Below are 16427 nucleotides of genomic sequence, written 5' to 3' on the forward strand. Positions count from 1 at the left end.
GAAGAAAATGGAGGTGGTGGTGTTATCGGTTGAATTCCCCACCACCCAAAAAAAGATATGCTGAAGTCCTAAACCCTGGTACCTGTGACTGTGACCTTATTTGGAAATAAGGTCTTTAGAGATGTGCTCAGGTAAGATGAGGTCATTAAGAGTGGGCCTAATCCAGTATGACTGGTGTCTTTATAAGACGGGGAAGTTTGGACACAGGGACAGACATACACAGAGGGAAGAGGACGCAGGGACACCCAGGGAGATGGCCATGTGACGATGGAGACAGAGATGGGAGATTCACTGCCACAAGCCAAGCAACGCCCAGGGCTACCAGATGCCGGAAGAGGCCCAGAAGGATCCTCCCCTAGAACCTTTGGATGGAGCATGGCCCCAGCGACACCTTAATTTCAGACTTCTGGCCTCCAGAACTATGACAGAATAAAATTCTGTTATTTTAAGTCACCCAGTCTGGGGTATTTTGTTAGGGCAGCTCTAGGAAACCAATACAGGGGGTGACTGAGCTCCATCAGGGGGTCGTGGGGTGGGGATCCTGGGAGCCAGGAGGCCAGGGAAGGACAGACTTGGCCAGCAAGCAAGAGGGCAGGCCTGGCTCACCATCTGTGTGAGCTCCTCCAGCGTGATCTGGCTGTCCCCCGGGTCGTCCTGGGTCAGAGTCCTATGGGACGAGAAACCACAATGAACCCCATGCGCTCGGTGCCGCCTGCCTTTGTGGCAGCCCCCTCCCTGCCCCAGCACGCAAGGACCCACGGTCTCGGCGCCCCCCACCTCTCTGTCTGTGCTCTGCCATTTCTTGCGCCAGGAGCCCCCTTTCCCCTTTCTTGTCACTGACTTCTTGATGGGCTGTCCTCAGGATTCAGCTCCCTGACCCTCCTGGCTGGGCAAGGTCCCCACCTAGGGCTCCCTCAGCCCCCGGGCTTCCTGTGGTCTCAGCCTCAGGCTCCCCACGTTGGAACGGCTGTGTATGTGCCTGTCCCACCCTGCTAGACCCGCCAGGAGCCCCTGAGGGCAGAGTGATGTCCGATTTGTGCCGGTAGCTCCGGTACCCAGCACAGGGCTGGGCACGTGGTCCGTGCTCCTGCGTGCCTGTGGGGGGAAGGAGGGGAAGGACCTTCCGGACTGGAGGATCAGAGAGGCCAGGAGGGGCTGGGAAGCCATCCAAACGGGAGGGACGGAGGACGGTGGGAGGCAGCAGTGTGGGGGCCAAAGGCCCGGAGGTAGGATGCCATCGACGGGCGGCTGAGCACAGTCGAGTGGGTCCCAAGCAGTGGTGGGGAATGAGGCTGGACCCTCGGAGTCAGGCCAAGGTGCTGCACCCTCATTCTGACAGCGATCGTGAATCCCAGGGATGGGCCTGAGAGCCAAGCTGGGGCTGGGGGGACACTCAGGAGGCTGCGGGGCCTGGTTGAGTCACTGGCGCTCTCCCTCCGAGGAAGCAGTGGCTCAGAGGAATCTCACCTGCAGACCCGCAGCTGGGGCTCGGTGGGTCCACCGTCCACACCAGGGCTGCCCAACAGCACAGCCGGCTCATTCCCCTGCACCCCGGCAGCATCCCAAACAAGCTCCCTGACCGAGGGTGACTTTGGCCGATAGGCTCAGGGTCCCAGAACAGCCCTGAAAGCCTCCCGGGGACCAGGAGGAGGAGCCTGGGGGACCTGGTGGTTGACTCTGTGCGTGTGTGTGTGCGTGTGTACGTGTGCGTGTGTGTGTGCGTGTGTGTCTAGGGGGCAGGTACTGAAGGCGGGGAGGTGTGGAAGAGATTCTAGGATGCTGAACCTGCAGGAACGATGGGGCCTGAAGCACGGGCCTTGGGAAAGCAAAGTGGATGGTCTGGCTGGAGGAAGACTGCAGACTGGGTTGTCGGCAGGAAAGCGGCTGCAAGTCTGGGTCAGAGACCATGACCGCGGGACAGAGAGGGGCAGCCGGAGCCAGGCAAGAGGTGAGGAGGTGAGGCCTGACCCCGAGCCCGTGCACCTGGGCAGGGCCGGAGGGCAGCCTGAGTCAGCAGGATGGGAGCGGTGGGTGGACTGGGGCCTGCGCCCGACACCCCTGAAAGACCTGCAGACGCATCAGCATGATCTCACCACAGCCTCACCACAGCCCTGGAAGTGGGTGTTGTTCGCCCATTTTACAGAGGAGAAAAACGAGGTTCAGAGAAGGGGCTGGCCCAAGGTCACACAGCGAGTCACTGTCTGAGCCAGCAGGGCTTGGACGTGGGGCCACCTGACCTCTGACCTCCATCAGGAGAGGCAGTCTGGGGCAGGAGGAAAAAGGACAGGTTTGGGGACAATTTAACTCAGTTCAACAGACATTCCCTGAGCACCTAGAAACAGGGGCTTGCCAGTGCTCTTCAACAGAACCGTCCTCAACGATGGGAATGTTCTTTATGCTGCCCAGCATGGACGCACCAGCCACCTGTGGCTCGTGTGACCAAGGAGCTGAATTTTATTAATTTATTTTTTTTATTTTTATTTTTTTTCACACACACACACTGTATTTTATTTTTACAAGAGATAGACTGACACCAAGCATTGTACATGGATGCCCACAACAAAAGCAACAATGATTGCAATTACCAAACATGAAACACACTCATACTATGTCATAATATTGACATTCAGTCCAGTAAGCCTCCACTGTAACAGCTCCTTTACTTTGCAGTGAAAAATGATTTGTATATTCTTTGCCTCTGAGTCCTTGTTGGATTTTTTTTTTTAATTCAGACAGAAAGTCACAAAAATTATACTCATCCTCATCAGTTCACTCAAAAAAAAAATTAATTACATGGGACTGAGTGAACTGATGAGAATTTATTTTTTTTTAATGATATTCTTTTTTTTTTTTTTTTTTTTGTCTGGGTGGCATGTGGGATCTTCCCCGACCAGGGATGGAACCCAAGCCCCCTGCAGTGAAAGCTCGGAGTCCTAACCACTGGACCACCAGAAAGTCCCAGAACTGAATTTTAAATTTATTTAATTTTAATTAATTGAGATTTCACACCTATATGTCACTAGTGGCTACCACACAAGACGGCATGGGCTAGATAGGTGTTCGCAGTGGGTGTGGATGGAGAAGCAGACACCCTTCTTGCCTCAAGCGGCTCAAGGTCCAACGGGGGCAGGCAGAGGGGAGAACAACACATGGACAGCCCACTCCAGAGCCTGGCTGCCCCGAGATCCTCCCAGCACACCTGCCTGAGGCAGTCCTTCGGCCTGGGACTGTCCCTCCTCGTCTCCCTGCCTCTGGCCAGCCGTCCGGAGGCCGAGGGCAGGGCCCCATCCCAGCAGGCCGACCTCAGCCCTTACCTGATGATGTTGGCCGCAGCCTTCCGCTCCTGGGTCAGGAGCTCCGGGTCATGCATGACCTCCTCCAGGAAGCTGATCACCTTGCATTTGAGCTCGTCGTTGGACTCAAAGTCCTGTGGGGAAGAAGGGAGGGCGGCTGTGGCTACTGTTCCAGCTGCCCTGGGGTGGTCCCGGCCCGGCCAGAGGAGGAGGCTGAGGGTTCGACTCCTGCCCACGGCTGGCTGCCCGCCTCATTCCCCTCTTCCCTAGCTGCCTGGCCGGGTGTCAGTGGAGCCTCCAGACCCAGAGGTAGAAGGCATTGGGCAAGATCAAGGAGCATCCCTTGATCTTGACCGCTACACCCCTGGGCCAGGCTCTGGGAGGTATCTCTGCTGTAGACAGAGGCGGAGAGCAGAGGCCCCTTGTCCCCTGGAATGTCCTAGGTCCCCTTGTAGGGGATCTGAGCAGGCCCTCCCGAGAATATCAGGGTGGCTGGCTCCTGGGGTCAGTGGCCTCGGGTTCCCAGCAGCCCGCCCCGGGGTTAGTCCCACCCACCTGAGAGTGCTTGGAGACCCAGTGGCGGAGCACATTCAGGACGCGATTGGTGGCTGCTCTGCGGATCACAAACTCCTTGTCTCCGTTCCTCTGGTCGGGGGGAAAGCCTGGCGGCACACGTGGCAGAGGCAAGAGAGGGGACGCGAGGATAAGAAACAGCACTGGCCTCTAGTCCAGACTTAGACCCCAGATCTGGGGAAGTCGGGCTGCCCCGCCTGGCTGCTGGCGGCTGGGCTATGGGCAGGGGATGAGAAAGTATGTGACAACCATCCCAGGTTCTGACCAATGAGACTGGATGTCACGACTTCTCTGTGGACACAGTCCATACACACCCGCCTCTCCCGGACCTCGGCATCTTTCAGGGGCTGCTGGAGGCGTCTGGCAGCCTCTCCAGACAGGGCCGCACTGGATCAGAGCTCCCTGGGACCCCTTCTCTGCAGGACCAATGTCGTGGCAGTGGGAGGTGGTGGGGATGGCCGAGCATCCCGTGGGCAGTGGGCTTGACTCTGAGCAGAGGTTTGGAGTAGCAGAGGGGGTGGGTGGGGAGGAAGGGGCCTCCAGGCGGGAGGCTCAGCACAGAACAAGCCCTGGGGCAGCAGGCGCTCCACATTCAAAGGCGGACAAGCCCCTGGGGCCACGGCTGTCATCAGCAGCCGTGAGCGATCCCCCCTACCTGCGCTAGCCAAGGACATCCTCCGGTACTTCTCCTTGTTTGGGGTGCCCTCGTTGGCGCCTGCAGTTGCTATGGCAAAGGCGGAGGCTGCTGACAGCGCGCTGCGGTTACCGTCCAGCTCGCGACAGGAGGTCATGACGACTCCATTATTATAAGAGAAGAGTGGGAACTCTGTGGAGAGCACGGAACCACTCCTCAGCCCTTCCTGGTCCAGCCCTCGGCTCAGGAAACCAGGGGTCCTGAGGCTAGAAGGGGCCCAAGACGGGCTGGCTGGGCTCACTGCACCCACGGCTTGTCAGGCAGTGGCAGCGGGGTCTGTTCCCCTGCTGGGGTCCCCGGGACGGGACACGCTCATGCCATGCCATGTCACCCCAGGGCTGCCTCAGAGTAGGGAAAGCCCCTGCCCCCCTCTGCTTCTCCTGCTGAGATGAGTAGGTCCCACCAACCCTCCGCCCCTTCCATCCCTCTGCAGCTCCAAACCCTTTACCTCTTAGGCCCAGCTGGGCACAGCCCTGCTTGAGGACAGCATCGTGAGTTTTCTTACCCTTTCAGTCTATTTGGAATGAACACATAACCTGTCCAGTGTCTGACACGGATAACTCATACTGATGGTCTCCCTGGCACGGTGGGGTGGAAAGAGCACTGCACTCCGAGTCCTCACCCCCTGTACTAGCTGTGTGGCCTTGGGTAAATTACCTAACCTCTCTGAGTCAAAATAATCTCTGGATAATAGGGATATTAACACCTGCTTCAAAAGGTGGATGTAAAGATGAAAGGAGTTAACACAGATGAAAGTACTTAGTATTGTGTGAAAAGCTGTATCTTACAGAAAAACCCAAATGAATTTTTTGGCCAACCAATATATATGCCATGGAATATCAATGCAATTAATAATAATCATTATTTTTTTAGCAGTAATAGTAGCAGAATCTCACTCCAGAAACCTTAAGCTTCAGCTTGTAAATCTCTGGAGAGCAATCCATCCTTAGGAGAAAGTAACAGCACTTATGCAGTGAGGCGCAAATGACTAACTTTAAAACTCAAAGCTGATTTCTGGAATTTGGCTGTCTGTGAGATCTGCTTCCATGTACCTGAGAGGCTGTGGTAGGCCTGCAGTGTGTCTGAGCAGTTTCTCTCTGCAGGTGGGTGACCCTGTGACTTACTGGGTCTCCTCAGAGGGCCTGGGGAGTTGGGGAGTTCAGGGTTCAGGCTGCACCTTGTATGTGGGACCAGGGGCTTTCCATAAGCTTATGCCTCACTTTTGGGTACCTCAGAGCCCCCCTGTATGTGGGGAAGTGCTTTACGGGAACCAGAGACTCAGTGGCTCCCCGAGAACCCTCCAGGGTCATGACTCTGAGACTTGGGTGGGCATCACCACAACCTCTCGGAGACTTTTCCCTTAGATGAAAAAACAGGAATGCCCTGGCCCCGCTGCAAGGTGTCGGATGTTATTAAAGAGCCTGGCCCAGAGCCTGACATGTAGCAGCAGCTCAGGAAACATCTTCTGAACCTGGATCTTTCCAAGAATGAAGCCAAATGCTGGGCCTTCCTGCCCACCTGCGTTGGGTGGGTTAGGTAGTCTTGTCTGAGGTCAGGGGAGTGATTCTGCTGAGTTGAAGAACAGGATTTACCAGCCGGTGTTGCAGCCCCCTGGGTTGTGAAGTGCAGCTGAGTTCCTGCACTTAGGAGTCACTCATAAAACAGAAGGCGTGACCCCCCCTGGCATTTCCTCAGCCTGACCCGCCGCCTTCTACCCGCCTGGACGGCACATGTCCTCTGGAACTGACCTGTGGTTTCGGGTTGGTGGATTGTACCTGAGGAATTTTTGCTTTTGACCGATTTTGGTGTTGTTGGCGATTTGGTTGGTGATGCCTCAGTGTCACCTTCGTCACTCTGGTTTTGATCGTTATCTGACTCTTCCCTCATGCAGACTTCCGAGCCTGGGAAAAAAGAAGGAAACAATTTGATGTTTCTCAAATCGTCAATGACTTTTAAATGCGGGTCTAGAATTTAACGAAGCAAACGGAGTAGGTTTGGGATATACCTGTTGAGGACAGTTTAACAGCTTCATTTGCCACGGGGCCCCATCAGACCTTTTACTCGCTGATGGGCCTGTCAATCTCCAAGCTGGCTTTTGCTCTGCCAGGGCTCCTCAAACCTTAATGGGCACATCTGGGGATCTTGTTAGAATGCAGATTCTGGTTCAGAGGTCTGGGGTGGGGCCCGAGAGGGATGATGCCCACGAGGCTGGTCCGCGGACCACACTTTGAGTAGCAAGGTGCTACCCCACTCCCCGCTTTTTTGGTGTGTGTGTGAAGCACCTTAGTTAGGGTGACCGTCTAGGATATAAAATCCTGCTTTATACCTCTTGTCCCATGCACCCGGTCACTATCAGAAGTGTCCTGGTTTGGGCAGTCCCCCTAAATCTTGGGAGACTCGTGGTTTACACATTTTGGGGAAAGCGGATGAATTATATCAAAAGTCCAGCTCTGGCATGGTGAGATCTTGGTCGAAAACTCTTCACCTCTCTGGTCCTCAGTTTCCCCAACTAGAAAGTAAGTGGAGTTACACCTGACCTTTGTGAGAACCCAAAGAAAGCTATAGGTCTTCTCTTTAGAAAAGAATGTCCATATGTGTGTGCACAAACACACACACACACACACACGAACTCTGGTGCACAGTTAGACAGGTTCAGGGTCGCCTGGATCACTGGTCAAGAAGCCCAGTATGAGGGGCTTCCCTGGTGGCACAGTGGTTAACAATCCACCTGCCAATGCAAGGGACACGGGTTTGATCCCTGGTCTGGGAAGATCCTACATGCCACAGAGCAACTAAGCCTGTGCGCCACAACTACTGAGCCTGCGCTCTAGAGCCCGCGAGCCACAACTACTGAGCCTGTGCCCTAGAGCACGCGAGCCACAACTACTGAGCCCGTGTGCCACAACTACTGAAGCCCGCACGCCTAGAGCCCATGCTCCGCAACAAGAGAAGCCATGACAATGAGAAGCCCGTGCACCGCAACGAAGAGTAGCCCCCGCTCGCCGCAACTGGAGAAAGCCCAAGCGCAGCAACGAAGACCCAACACAGCCAAAAACTAAATAAATAAAGTAAATAAATTTTAAAAACAATTAAAAAAAAAAAAGCCCAGTATGAGATGACTTCTCAGGGCTGTCTCGCATCACATTTTATCACGCGCCAGGCCTGGACTCCCTGCAGGTTGTGGCAGATGGAGTTCTGTGCCCCTTGACGTTGCCCTGCCAGGGATTCCATCCTTCGCTCCTGCGGGACGGCATCTGGGGCTCTCTGGTCGGCTGTTACCTTGGTTACTACTGACTTTCAGCTGTGCATGTCCCCTACTTACTGTATGCGCCACAGTAAATGTCACTTGGTACCAGAAGCTCCTGGGGGCTTTACCCCTCCCCAGCTTTGCCCTCTGCTGGTGGTCCCGCTGACTTCCCTCTTCTCAACTCAGAGGAGAGAACTTCCGACCATCTTAAAATTTAAGGCCTCCTCCTCGAAGGCTGGGGCTTCCATCCAGCCCAGGGTTGTGTGTTCGTGTGTGTACAGGCATGTGTGTATGTATGTATGCACATGTGTGCTAACCAAGACAAGGCTGGTGTCACCCAGGATGTGGGCTGACCCAACCTAAGACACAGCCAGACAATCCTCCCAACAAATGCCATTCTAGAATGGTCGGGCTTCTGAGGGCAGGGAGGGCCCAGCCTGCCCGGCATCACCTCCGGCCACTGCCCCACGCCCAGCGTTCCAGGTGTGCTGGGTTTCACGGTGTTGCCTGAACACACAATGCTTTTCCTTGCTTCTCAGTCTTGCCCACTCCATTCCCTTTGTCTAGAATGTTCTCCCTTCCTCCTGGTGACAAATCTAAATCTAACAGGTCCTCCAGGAAGCCTTCTCAGACTCTCCCGACGGCGCCCCCACTCCATGCTCGGGGTCCTTCGAGCACCCCTCTGACACGACATGCATCAGGCGCCCATGTTTCCGTGTCTGGTCCTGCTCCTCAGCCACACTGTGAATCCTGGGCTGCAGGAGCCCCATCTGATGCCCTCTTCTCTCCTAGGCCCTGACTGGGGCCTGGCCCAGGACACGTCCACTGCAGAGATGGACAGATACAAGGATGCAAGAGGAAGCTGTCATCAGGGCAGCGGGAGGGACGCTCATCCCACTTCCTGGGCATCTCTGCCTGCCTCTGCCCCGCCCAGGCTCTGCACTGCCACCACCATCTGGCCTCCCGGTGGGAGCCTGGCGGGGCTGGGCCGGCCTCAGCGGGTCCGTGAGCAAGGGGGCAGCTTGGCCCTCGCATCCACTCACTCTGCTTGCTGGGAGCTGAGAATTCTTCCGGCTTCTCAGCGCTCATATCGCCCTCATCTGGAATCTTGCTGGCGAAGCTGCTGGACACGTACAGCTTGCTGGTGTCCAGTGTGGCCTTGCTGAAGGGCGACATGGCCGAGTACATGCTGGTGTAGCCGTTGGAGTTGCAGCTGAGGGCAGCCAGGTCCAGGGCCTTGCCGCCCGTGATGATGGGGATGTTTAGGGAGAGCTTCCGCCGGCGGCTCGGGGATGACGTCTTGGTGATGGACAGGGGCGGGGGTGAGGAGAACTTGCGGGTGGCGCGTGGCGACTTGGGGGGGTCGCCGTACAGGAGCTTGTTGTTCTGGCCACTGGCGAACAAGAGCTCCAGTGACCTGTGGGGAGGGCCAGGGAGGGGATGAAAACAAACGGTCAGTGTAGGCCTGGCTGCCGGCCCGGGCCTGGGGGTCCCCTGTCTCCTGGGGGGCTCAGCGGGGCAGCTGAGCAGCTCCCTCAACCTCATGCTCCCTGACCGCCGGGCTGGTCCTCTGAGTGGGCAGGTTTGAGAGGAGGCCACGCCCAAGGGGCCAGGTAGTTAAATGGTCTGTGGCCAGGTGTCTATAGGCCCAAGTGTCCTGTTCTGGGAGGGGGGCAGGGACTTTGGTGGCACGGTAGGTCTGCCTGATGCTCCCTCTTTGTATCCCTCTGGTCAGCAGCAGCAGCTGACCCGTGATGCTGTGGGTCTTCCTGACCTGCAGGCTTCTGAGGAACCTCTCTCTGTCCCCCGCACGGGCTCGGTGTCACCAACACCTCTGACGTCCTCCTCACCCAGGTCCAGAGAGTTTATGGATGAAGCTGAGACTCAGAGATGGGAAATGACTCATTTGATGCCTCCTGACTCTAAACCCAGTGTCCTTTCCACCCCACCTGGGCGCTTGATCAGCCTCAGGTGTAAACTTGGGGGACAGGAGGCTCCCCGCAGCCCTGGCCACACTCCTACCGTCTGCAGGCAGGGCCCACAGCTCAGGGCCGGGTTGGGAACAGGTGATACATACATGATAACACAAAAGGCAGTTTGCATGCACGGAATGTATCCAGCATGGGACAGACCTCAGCTCTTAATCCTCACGGTTGCCCCAGGGGGAAGGTGCTCCGTATTCCCATTTCACAGACAGGAAACAGGCTCAGAGAGGTGAAGGGATTTGGTCAAGGCGGTAGGGCTAAGGGCTGGGATCTGAACATGCCTCTTCCCACTACAGGCTCTGCCTGCTGGGTGGAATCCCAGGGGGTTCCCAGGTTCCGGGGGGTGACCTGCTGGATCCCTCGGGAATGATCTCGATTGGTTTTCAGGCGTGACTCCATCCTGGATGGGGCGGTTTTTCCTGCTCTCTCAGACCCTGGGAAGCTGGCTGCTGAGGTTTAGCAGGTAAACTGTGAGCACTGGGGGGGGAGGGGGACAGGGAGGGGCTGGGGGAGGGGATGGAGGTGTACTCTGGGCAGCTGGTCTGCTCTGGCAGCAGAGGCGTGGGGGCGGGGCGGGGGGGTGGTTAGAGTCTGCAGGCCTCCCTGCCCCCCCCTCGTATCCTGGGCTCCCATTTGGGACCAGCCCGGCCTCCAGGCGGCCCTGGGAGTTGGTGTGGCTCAGGAGCTCTGCTCCAGGCAGCCCTAGAGCCGAGGCCCCAGCCCCAGTCTCACCCGGGGGGTGGGAGAGGACTCAGCGGTGTCCAAGGCGGAGGTTCAGGCAGAAAAGGAAAGCACCAGTTGGCCCGCCTCCTTTCCTGGCAGGCCCCTCCTGGAGCAGTGAGGTTCATCAGGACCCCTGAACTTGACCTACTGCTGGGTAGCCTCAGGCAGGTCCTTCATGCCTCTGTGCCTCACTTTCCCCTCTGCTGGGTGAGGATTGATAGCTACCTTCCTCACCCATCTCAAACCGGGCTGCGGGGAGGGTCTTGCTGGGTTTGACCTGCCCCCCTGGTGCCTCTTTGGTACCACCCTTGGCTGGGTAATCATCTGGCGGGATATCGGTAAAGGTCTTTGTTCACTAAGCTGGGTCCCCAGCAGTTGGACTGGTAAATGTTGACGTTCTGAGGCTGGCTCTTGGGGCTGGCCCCGGGCCTCGGCCAGTCTAGCGCCTGACCCTGCTGTGTGGGTTGCGCCTGCCCTTAGAATTCTAACCTGGCAGGGACCCTGGGTTGACAGTGACCCCACCAGGCCCCTCGAAGCTTGGCCGGGCTGGGGGTGGGCAGCTGAAGGCTGGTTAAAGCAGGGACGTGAGGAGGACAGGTGGGAAAGGAATGTCAGGGGGGCACCTCCGCCCTGCCCTTCGCCCAGACTCAGACAGGGGTGGCTGCGTGGGTTCCACGAGACCGGGGCCCTGGGTTCAAGTCTCCACTTTGCCACAGACTTCCAGGAGCCCTGGGGCAAGTCTCTTGACCTTTCTGGTCCCAGTTGGCCCCCCACAGGGCTGAGCTGTGACAACGCAGATGGAAAAGATGGCCTTGAAGCCAAGGCTAAGGTGGCCAGCCCTCCACAGGTGGAACCACCCCAAGTGTGCAGAAAGGGACTCTCTCTTCTTCAGAGCAGGACGTGGTCGAAGCAGAGAGGGGATAAGATTCTCTCTCTGTCTCTTCCTCTCCCTCCCTTCTTCCCTTGACTCCGCCCTTCCTCTTTTTTTTCCTTTCTTAAATGGGGAAGGTGGGGAAACCCTGTCCTGTGGAGGCGACCCCCCCCTCCCTCCACCAAACTCTATCCCACCCCTGGAGCCCAGGCTGGGGGATAGAGAAAGCTGGGGCTAAGCAGGAGCATCAGGCAGGTCAGCCCTCCCCCACCTCTTTGCAAAGGGCAGGCTTGGCTCCCGGGGCGGGGGTGCCCCTCAACCCCCCAGCTCAGGTTCCAGCCCGCTGCCGAGCTCCGTCTCCCTCCTGGGCCCAGAAGCTCTACAGGTCGGCCCGGGAGGAGGAGGCCTGCCCACCTGGCGGGGATGGCGCTGATGGGCTTCCTGTAGATGGTGATGAGCTTGTCCAGGACCACGACGGCAGTGGTGAAGACGCGATATGAGTGCAGGAAGGTGTTGAGGAAGTCGATGCTCAGGAAGCGCAGGTCCGTCAGCCTCTCCAACAGCCGCTCCACGCTGGCATACCGGATCTGCAGCACTTTGCAGGAGTTCATGGTTTTGCTGAAGCGAATGTCCACGTCATCACAATATAAGGAGGCGTCGGACCTGAGGAGGGAGGAGGGACCGAGAAGGCACTTGGGTCTGAAGGTGTCTGAGTCCGTGGCTGTCTCCCCGACCGGGCTGCGAGCTCCCCGAGGGCTGGACCACGGCACACCCATCACTGTCTCCCCAGCGCACCAACAGCCAAGGATGGAGGGACTGATGAAGGACGGGGTGGCTTGTGACGGGAACAAGGAAAGCTTTGGAAGACTGACGTTGAGGTAAAATGGGCTGCAACTTCCTTTTCCCAATAATACCTGAAGACCTGACATTATAAAACTCTTAGAAATGCTGGATGAAATATAACAAACTTAAAAATAATGTGCTGGGCTTCCCTGGTGGCACAGTGGTTGAGAGTCTGCCTGCCAGTGCAGGGGACACGGGTTCGAGCCCTGGTCTGGGAGGATCCCACATGCCGCGGAGCAACTAGGTCCGTGGGCCACAGTTGCTGAGCCTGCGCATCTGGAGCCTGTGCTCCGCAACAGGAGAGGCCGCGATAGTGAGAGGCCCGCGCACCGCGATGAAGAGTGGCCCCCGCTTGCCGCAGCTAGAGAAAGCCCTCGCGCAGAAACGAAGACCCAACACAGCCATATATAAAAATAAATAAATTAAAAAAAAAAAAATAATGTGCTGCCAAGTTCACAAGCTATGAAGAAAATCCGTTCACACAAAAACATGGACACATATATTCAGAGCAGCATTACTCATAATTGCCCCAAAGTGGAAACAACCCAAATGTCTATGAACTGATGAAAGGATAAACAGAATGTGATCTATCCATACAATGGAATACTATTCAGCCATAAAAAGGAATGAAATACTGATACATGCTACAACATGGATGACTCCTGAAAACATGCTAGGTGAAAGAACCTAGTCACAAAAGTCCACACATTGTAGGATTTCATTTATATGAAATATCCAGAAGAGCCAAATCTATAGACACAGAAAGTAGAGCAGTGGTTGCCAGTGGGTAGAAATAGGGGGGAATTGGAAGTGACTGCTAATATGCATGGGGTTTCTTTTTGGGGTGATGGAAATATTCTGGAATTAGACAGTGGTGATGGTTGCACAACACAGTGAATATACTAAAATCCACTGAATTATACACTTTCAAATGGTGAGTTTTATGTTACATGAATTATATCTCAATTAAAAAAAAAAACTAGGGGCAAAAAATATACGGAAAATTTCCAGGGGCCAAAAATGAAGAGAAATTTGGAAACCAGTTGATGTTTTAGCTGCCTTTAGGGCATCTGTTGCTCTTGGAAACCAAGTGCCTTGGTTTCAATAGAGAAGTAGACCAGGCCTGGGCCTGCGGGTGGAGGGAGTTGGAGTGAGACCCCCATGTAAAGCTGGGACCCTTTAAGGGTTATAGGCTCAGTGAAAGGTGGCCTAGAAAAATCTACCCACCAGGAAAAGAAGATTGCAAGTTTTCTGTTTTAGCCCAGGCTGTGAGGGGGTAGCATGGGGAGAGTATCAAGCTCCCTTGAGAGTGTATTATTTGCCCTTCCAGTGGTTTTGGAAGACAAATACCTACTACCTTTGTGGTCTGGAAAGCCCAAAGAGCATTAGTGTGGTCACAGGATGTAATGCTCCTGGGGCAACTGGTGGAAACAAACGCAAGACCTTTCTGGAAAGGCATCTGTCAACCAGGCTGTACAAGACATTCAAAGATAACCCCCCCCCCCCACTGAAAATAAGCTCACAATCCAAAATTAAAAACTACATGAGCAAGTGTCAGCAGATATGACGAATAGCTTAATTCAATCCCCAAGGGTCTAATTTTTTTTCTAAGTCTAAAAGTCCTACACATTTCTGTTACTAGCTGCTCCTGCTGCCTGCAATCTGCTGACATCTCTCCTCCCTTAGTTATGAAGAGCTACAAAGGGTGAAGCTGCGACTGTCATTCATTATAAACCTCCGCCCCGTGCCAAGGCGGGGCAGAATTCTTAGCAGTTTATTCAACCTTCTCAGTCTTTGTAGGGGGAGGTCATCTCCTCCTTGACCTCACCTTGGCTGCTTCTTAAAGTATTAGGGTCAATTAACATAGCCTGCATTACTAAAAGGGAAACCCTCAGGGCTGAGCAGTCATCCTGGATCAGATCTATCAAAGTCCTTCATCCCTGGCCAAAGTGATTTTTGCATAGGGTGGGGGTATAACCCAAGCCAGAGCCATCCAAGTCCTTTTCTGGGACCTTCCAAACTGGATCTGGTGGCAGCAAGTCCCATTCCTCTCAGGCTGCCAACACGTGAGGACAGGCGTCTGGTGGTCAACCAGACCATAGTGGGCTGAGGACCTGAGGGCTGAGCTGGGTCTAAACATCCACGGGTCTCTCTTCTTTCAGTTTGAAAAGAGACAATCCTGAAGAAACAGGAATGATTCCTTCTAAGGTAGCTTTGCTGCAAGACACAGAACATTTTAGAAAACACCTGTTTTATTTTTCACCAAGATTCAGGAGAATATATATTGCATTGACCGAACCGCAGGAAGCAACCAGGAAGAGGAAATCATCTGAGATCGGAAAGATTTCTTGGAAACGAAAGATAAAGAGTGTTGAATCAGAGGACATGAATGCAAGTAACAGCAGATGAGAGACTCAGAAAATCAAATGAGTGACGCAGAAGCGAACTTGAGAAATTTTCCCAGAATGCAGAGAAGGTGGAGAGGTTCAAGTGAGGAGAGAAAATGTAAGCGGCATGGAATCGACAGACAGGGATCCAGCCAGTTGACTATAAACCTCTAAAGGAAGAAGAAAAGTTGCAGAGAAGCAAAACTGAAAGACAGTGGGCAGGAGAAAGTACCTGCAGATGGGAAGGACTCAGTGGTACCATCCCTGGAGAACTGCCCTCGGCCCTTGGGTGAAAGGACTCCCTTAACTCGAGCCAGGTCCCCACCATGGGACTGCACCTTCTAGAAGGACAGTGCAACCCCTCACACACTATGGATCCCGAAGCGTCCAGCCTAGACCTGACATCTTCAGTGGTGATTATTGGACCCCTCTGGCAAGGGTTTGCTTCTAGCACCTTCTTTTTGGGCTCCTTCTGCCACTGGAGGGGGTAGAGAAAGTGAGAAAAGCCCTCCCTTTTCTTTTTTTTCCCAAGGGTTAATGGAATTTTTTTAAAGATTTATTTTTACTTTATTTATTTATTTATTGTTTCTGTTTTTTTGGGTTTTTTTCCAGTACCATGCGGCATGCGGGATCTTAGTTCCCCGACCAGGGATCGAACCCAAGACCCCTGCACTGGGAGTGGGGAGTCTTAACCACTGGACCTCCAGGGAAGTCCCAAGCCCTCCCTTTTCTATCAACCTCCCTTGCCCCTTTCTTCTCTGTCGCAAACCTCACAATCATTGGTGGTGATGGTGCCTCTGGCAACTCCAATGTTATGTAAACCTATTCTGGACTTTAGTTGCCCTATCTGTAAAATGGGAGGGCACACTAAAGCAGTGATAAAAACAGCTTTCATCCTGGATACCAGTTCTGCCAGACTGGGAGTAACTGCCTGGGGCTGTGTTGACCACTACAGGCTCAGCCTTAAAGACTGCCGTGACCCATTAGTAATGTCTGCCACTGGTTCTGGATTCTGATCCAAATGGCTGGCTCATGTGCTAGATATTTGCCAGCCTTGCTAGAAGGCGTTTTCAGTCCCTCACAAAACAAGCATCTTTTGACTGTAAATTCAGCCCTGCCTCTCTCTTTGCTCTCCCAATACTTTTTTTTTTTTGAGATTTTTTTTTTTGATGTGGACCATTTTTAAAGTCTTTATTAAAATTTGTTACAATATTGCTTCTGTTCTACGTTTTGGTTTTTTGGCTGCGAGGCATGTGGGATCTTAGCTCCCTGACCAGGGATCGAACCCATATCCACTGCACTGGAAGGTGAAGTCTTAACCACTGGACCTCCAGGGAAGCCCCCCAATACTTCTTGACGAAGCTCCAAGTGGCATTCCTGTCTCCCAGGCATCGAGAGGCCTGGGCTTGATGGGAAAGGGCTTCCCTTTTCCTCCTTCCACAGGGCGAGCGCCCGCCTTGGGTCTACTTGTCCTTGAGGTCACATGTTGGGGCAGAGCCTCAGGACCCAGGGCAGATGGAATGAGACTTCTTGGATCTTTGGGCTGCTGGTGGTTGACGATCTTCATTCTCTGGGACCTTCCTCTCAAACCCTGCCACTAGCATCTACCCACCAGAGGGCCGGGATGCAGTGTGTTGGGAGGGTAGCAGGAATACTCAGGGTGCATGGGACTAAATGTTTCTTTGTATTGCAGACCAAAAATCAGGACGCTCTTAATTCAGTCTGACAACAGGGTGGGGTATCTGAAATGGGAACCATGCCAGAAACTCAGAGGCTTACGGGGAACACATCTAGGGAATGTCCCCCCAGCC

The 16427-nt window shown here is 54.5% G+C and overlaps 1 protein-coding gene across 6 annotated transcripts in view; it reads right to left on the minus strand.

Annotated features, from left to right (window-relative positions):
- The window catches only part of RASGRF1 (Ras protein specific guanine nucleotide releasing factor 1), a 107465-nt gene that overhangs the window by 24755 nt on the left and 66283 nt on the right, over positions 1-16427 (minus strand). For 2 of the 6 annotated variants that reach the window (XM_057544509.1, XM_057544506.1), the window contains exons 14-20: positions 11801-12049; positions 8851-9224; positions 6309-6461; positions 4522-4692; positions 3849-3955; positions 3315-3427; positions 607-667 (exon numbers count right to left, since the gene is read on the minus strand). In XM_057544509.1, the coding sequence (XP_057400492.1) occupies positions 607-667; positions 3315-3427; positions 3849-3955; positions 4522-4692; positions 6309-6461; positions 8851-9224; positions 11801-12049 (1228 nt within the window). The remainder of the gene's footprint in view (positions 1-606; positions 668-3314; positions 3428-3848; positions 3956-4521; positions 4693-6308; positions 6462-8850; positions 9225-11800; positions 12050-16427) is intronic. The other 4 variants (XM_007167514.3, XM_057544507.1, XM_057544510.1 and 1 more) reach the window with 3 other exon arrangements.

Source organism: Balaenoptera acutorostrata, chromosome 3 (assembly GCF_949987535.1).
Source record: "Balaenoptera acutorostrata chromosome 3, mBalAcu1.1, whole genome shotgun sequence".
NCBI lineage: Eukaryota > Metazoa > Chordata > Mammalia > Artiodactyla > Balaenopteridae > Balaenoptera > Balaenoptera acutorostrata.